Raw genomic sequence first — 6,165 nt, 5'->3', positions numbered from 1 at the left:
TCTCAGTGAATACTTGCCTCACAGACATCATAATAATACTTTTAAATAAACCAATTTACGTCGGAAACAAATATTCTCTGATTGTGTACAGTAATCCGTATGAAAGTTGGAAAAGGTTGAGTTTTTCCCGTATCACCTCATTAACCGCCCTTGTGGAAACAGCACAAGGGCGGTTAATGTTCGGAGTCCTGATGATTTAAGTCATTTCAAACACCATAATTACTATAAAACATTTACAAGTAAATTTTCTCTTCATGCTCTATGTTGATTATGGTTTCACTACTAATAAACATACATACATGCATAAAGCATCAATATTTTTCCATGCCCATGTTGATTAGAGTATAAAAAAGTTTTGCTTTAAGGTACATTTAGAACAGATAAAAATGTGCTATTAAGTTGCGATTAATCGTGAGTTAACTCATGACAACCATTCGCTTAATCGCGATTAAATATTTTAATCGATTGACAGCCCTAATATTAATTACGTGATGTTCAGTTACCAGCATGACACTAAAACAGGTAATAGTAACGGCTACATTTTGTTTATGACATATCAGAGCCCAAACTTCTTTAACTTGAGTAAAAAAAAAGTGAAGTCAGTACTTCAACTTTTACCCATGTATTTAAAAATATAAGTATCAGTACTTCTGAAGTAAAGGATGGGTGTACTTTTGCCACTTCTGATTGTAACAGGTTAACATGTTGAAGTTACCTATTAAATAACTTGGATCCATAACCAGCCTTTCTGAGGTCAACTAGAACTAAACCTAAACGCAAAATTTGAACAGATTCATACAGATTCTTTTTATAATTATGTTTCGCTTTGAATATTTAGTGATTTTCAGGGAAATTCGTGTGAAAGGTGGAAAAAAAAAGCCGGCAAAAGGAAATGCAATCCATTCGGTTTCCAAGTCCTGTAATTAGATGAATTTCTGAGGAGGCACAACGGGCCAAACACACACAACCAGGTGACACTGGAGAATGACCACACACACCCACACACACACACCCACACACACACACACACACACACACACACACACACACCCACAGCATCATCAATTTCACTTTTAGATAATGAAAAATTTCTGAATTCAGACTTTTTTACTAGTTTACTGGAAATGCTCAGTTTGCAAAATCAGTATTAAAAAATAAATACAATAAAAAAAGCACCAACAGTTGATAAGAAAAGTCTGGTTTTTGGCACAGTTGCACACGATCTGGAGAACTCTACAATCGTTACCTAATCCTCTGTCTACGTTTTGATGACATCGACAATTGTTAGTATTGTTAACAATAATGTGCGCCTTCTGTAGAACTGTGTGAGTGGTGTAGGTGTGAAAAACTACATGGCGTGCAAGGTGCTAAAAGTCCATTGCTAATGGGTTTCTATTTGTTAGCTGTTAACCTGATATCAAAAATTTCTCAAATATTTAAACAAACACAAACCCTACATAAGATACAATGCTGGACTTATTACTACTACTACTAATCATTTTTCTTCAAAATATCAACTATCATTAGAAGCAGAGTTCTACCGGAGATACAAAACTCATTCAGTGCTACACTGCTTTAATTACTGAAATTGCTGACTCACATATTTTGTGGGCAAACATTCGGTTTGTTCCTATACAAAACCAAAATAAAAGCTTATTTTAATTTCCTTCTATGAATATTTTCAGGTTCAGGATCCTCACTCGCTACTCTGGTGTAGTGGGTGAATTCTGGCCAACATGGCAACAGATATTGCGAATCTACAATATAACAATATAAATATACGAATATACAATTATAGTCGCAATCTCCTTCAGGGTGAGACCCTGATACCTTTTCCAAAGTAGTTTTTAGTGCTAAAGTACTAAATGAAACCTTGTAAAAGGCTAAACCTCGCCCTGGCGTGAAGGAATTCCCAGCTGCTCTCATATGATGGAGCGTGAGGAAGCTGATGTGGCCTGTGTGCCATATGATCAGCTGAGTTTTCTTTCACCACTCTTTATTTATGCGCTTGCTCTCTGTTTCAGACCGATGACACTGAAGGGAGAGGAGGGCTTTACGCAGTCCACTGACTGGATATATGGTTTTGAAACTGTTGGGGCAGATTAAAAACTTCAGGGAGGTGAATTGAAAAAAATATTATTACAATCTTTGGATTCGTTTCCCCCCAAAAAAATCATATTCAGTACCATTCAGTAGGGTTTTTTTTTTTCCTCCGGAACAAAATGAAATTGGTTTTGGGTTTTTCTTCACTTCCAGCTTGGCAATGCTGAAGTTTTTCTTTTGTACACACATGGTGTGTTCAGGTGTGTGTTCGAGGTCATGTGGTACCACGGCTATGCTCACTGGTCCCAATGAATAAGCGGAAGGCTTGATTAAGAACACCATTTTGTTTTATACAAGGGTTACAGGCTATGCCACAACTAGTCCTTAAAGTTTAAAATTTTCTATAAAATGAAATGTCATAAATAAAATTAAAACATGGTACAATTAGAACATCTGTTTATTTTAGTGACAAAAAAATAAAATAAAAAAATAAATAAAGATTTTGCGTTGACCCGCATTGTGCAAACGAATACACGTTAAAACAAAAATAAATTTCAGCACTGAAACAAAAGTGTACATTTTTGGGTCAGATAACGGTGGCAAAAAAAATCCCCTCACATAAAAAAAAGCCAGACCGTAAGCCAAAGTAGGAATATGAAAAACAGTTTGCATGGATGTGTGCCAGGGTTTGAGACGGGTCTTCCTAATGACGGATCTATGTGCCGAACAAAAGAGGTGCTTCATCTCGTCTATCTCAACCATAACACAGATCTGGAGAAATACTAAGATTTGAGATTCGGACAACAAGAAGATAAAAATGGGCACTGATTAAAGGAGGGGAACATTGTAGGACAGTGGAGTTCAGAGATGTCTGAGGCAGATTTAATAGCGGTGTCTTGAGACCCTTGCTTTATTGTGGCCTGTTTTATTGCCTCTCCGACATTCGGCTTGTACTGAACCCAGTTTTACTATAAAGTCCTGAAAGAACCCACGGCTCATCTCGTTAATGCCTGGACAACTGACGGTTCCTCCGGTTCCTGCACTTTGGTGTTAGATTTCATAGTGCTGATCTGACTCTGCCGAAAAGCCTGATTACACCCTTCAAGATGCGCGAACCAAACTGCTTCTTTCCCACCGTGACCGATTGGCCGCATGCATTTTATTGTCTTTCGTCAACGACTGACAGGAAATGTGCATGTCGACGTTACGCAAAGATCATGTAGGTCCTTGGTAGCTGCGAAAAACGGTGAGTCATGTCTTTCATATCTTTGGGTGAAATCGGGTTTCAGACGAATGACACGCTGATTACTAGGAAAAGGCAATAAAATGGCATAGGCTTTTATTTTTTTTTAATGCATCTGATGGGGGAAAAAAAAAGAAAACGGATGAAACGGGCATTCGAGCAAAACGGTACGCTTTGTTCGATTAGCATCTCTCTCACAAACACACACACACACTATGCCAATGAAATGGAAAACATCGAAGTATAGGAAAATATGTATAATTGCGTTGCTTGAAAGAGCTCGGAGGTTCGATGCTGGAAACGAACGTGGGCAACGTTTCTTCAATTACAAATGTTACTGATGCCAAGGAAAACAGCTTAACCTTCGCCAAAAAGAAAACATTAGCCACACTCAACTACCCGTCTATTAGCTTTGGTCAACTGAACACAGGTCACCTGCTAAACAGCTATTAGCCAAGCAGGCTGGAGGACACAAAACAGCCACAATCAGCTGACTCTATATGGTATATGAAGTAAAGCCTGTGTCATGCAGACCAACCTATTTTTCAAGCCATGTTAAACCAGATCAACATCTATCAATCTTCCAAGCTCATTAATAAAAATAAAAAAAAACCCCACACACCCAGAAACTTGTCACTTGGCAAAAAAACCATGGAAAAAGCACTGATATTGTGCCTACGCAAAGACGTGTGTTATTTAGAACCATTTCAGACAGAACTCAGATAATGTGACTGCATGGAGAAAGACTTTATTATGATAAAACAATCCCCTTTTGCCGAATGTCTTTTTTACGCTGCCTGTGCCATGTCTCTCTGACGTGTTTAAACATGACCGTATCACTGATACATTTAATGTGAACCCTGAGTCACTGATTTGACACCGGCACAGTATGAAACTGCAGAGTGAGATAAAAAAAAGTGTGTGACATCAGTAAGACGCTGGTTAAAAACAAACAAACAAATTAACAAATTAGGGTCTCGTCTAAGGGAACGCCTCGCACTAAACTTGGGGGCACCGTACGCCTTCACGTGGATAAACCCAGACTTAATCTCAATAGAAATCCATTGTAAATGTGCATTTTATTGCAGCATGTGACGCTAAGGACTAAACCGGCGGTGTAGGATCAGCTGCCGTGTCTGTTTACATTTTATTCCTCATAAAACTCCTAAAACGTGTAAACATGGAGAAACCAGTCCGTTTCCACAGAATTCTTTAACCCAACACACGAAGGACTACATACAGGACCAACTCATTGTCCATAAGCACATAGAAGTCCACAGAGAAAATGTGGTGCTTGACCTTCGAGATCTTTTTGGTTTCCATTAGATGTTTATGATTTCTGTGCTGCTGGTTGTGTTTAGGGACATTTCCACTTTCCTTTTAAGGCCTTAAATGGAAAACAGTCAACCGGCAGCTTTTTTTTTGGAGTTGCACTGAATGAAAATACCGGCTTTATTAACACCCAGGTGTTCAGATGAGGGTAAAAAAAAAGAGAAATAATACTCTATATTAAAGTTTTTATGAACATTTGGGTGTCCAGGTGGAAATAATAAATATTACTCGACATAAAAGGTTTTATTAACACTGAGGTGTTCAGGTGAGGGGGGAAAAAGATTAACGGTGAGATGTTTAGGAGGAAAGACTCATAAACCTTCTCCGTTAACGTTTGAGGTGTTCAGATGGATAATAAAAGGGTTTCATTCCTTCATTTACTTTACGGTTAAGATGTTCAGGTCGATCAAAAGGAGAAATAATGCACGATTTCAGAAATGACCAAGGTGTTTGTCTGGAAAGAAAAAAAAACGTGATGGTTCTATCATTTCTGAAGATCACACAGAAAGAGCTTCAAACCAAATGGTGGTGTTATTGTTTTAATTTTTTTTTTTTTTTTTTTGAATGATCAAGATGTTGATCTCATGGGTTCATAAAGCTCTGTAGCAATGCTCAAGATGCTCAGTAGAAATGATTTAAAGGTCTCAGTGAAATAAATGGCGAAGCTGAGAGATGAGAAAGGGGCCTAAGGGTGGTGGAGAACCGCAAACGTGAAGATTGTGGGCTTCGTATCAGCTGACTGGACGAATGTGCGGAAACGAGGCTTTTCTAACGCGAATGTCACGGAGCAGGAGGAAAAGGTGGAGAGGACGTGGAGGTGGAGTACGAGCAAAAGCCACGGTGCTCTTCGACATCTTGTTTTCTGAAATAGCGTAGCTGCTAGAAACAATGGTTCAACATGGCTATCGCGAAAGGGGGGAGGAGGTGTAGCTGTGTGTGTGCGCGAGACAGAAAGCGAGCGATCACGTGACCTTACCGTGGCAGACGCGATGCTGCAGTCGGTCAGGGTGAGGTGGTGGGGTTCCCATCTCCGCAGGAACTTGGAGGTGAGGATTTTGCTGAAGAAGGAGCGCGGGTGTTTCACGGCACACACCTGGATGTCCCCCTCGTGCAGCAGTTTGTAGCGCATACCTCCACCTCCAACACCACCACCACCTCCTCCACTGCAGTGCAGCGCGCTCCGGCGGCACGTCCCCGCGCCCACCTTACTGTTATTATTATTGCCCTCGGGCTCCAGGAGCGGCTTGCTCTCCTCGCATTGGTACGCCTGGTTATTGTGCAGCTCGTTGGCCAAACCGCCGCCGTTACAATCCATGTCTCCGTACAGTTCCGGCGGAAATACAACACAATTTCACTCAGGGACAGTGAGTAGGCTGTTTTTTTTTGGGTTCCCCTTTTTTTACTGACCGAAAGAAACAGGAGACAATAAAAGCTACCGAGACTCGACCTCGGTCGTTGTATTAGCGGCGACGGCGTTAAAAAACCGACACGCCATCCACGGATCTCCTGTGCAAAAAAAAATCAATAAGCCACTTTAATAATCACCA

General features: G+C 40.2%; 1 protein-coding gene across 1 annotated transcript in view; it reads right to left on the bottom strand.

The window, feature by feature from the left end:
• The window catches only part of LOC124396133 (c-Maf inducing protein), a 37,707-nt gene that overhangs the window by 31,113 nt on the left and 429 nt on the right, over positions 1-6,165 (bottom strand). Inside the window, exon 2 of the mRNA XM_046865142.1 lies at positions 5,595-6,124. Within this exon, the coding sequence (XP_046721098.1) occupies positions 5,595-5,933 (339 nt within the window). The 5' untranslated portion in view covers positions 5,934-6,124. The remainder of the gene's footprint in view (positions 1-5,594; positions 6,125-6,165) is intronic.

Source organism: Silurus meridionalis, chromosome 13, assembly GCF_014805685.1.
Source record: "Silurus meridionalis isolate SWU-2019-XX chromosome 13, ASM1480568v1, whole genome shotgun sequence".
Classification (NCBI taxonomy): domain Eukaryota; kingdom Metazoa; phylum Chordata; class Actinopteri; order Siluriformes; family Siluridae; genus Silurus; species Silurus meridionalis.
The sequence above is the reverse complement of the archived record's forward strand: the minus strand, read 5'-3'. Positions and strand labels throughout refer to the sequence as shown.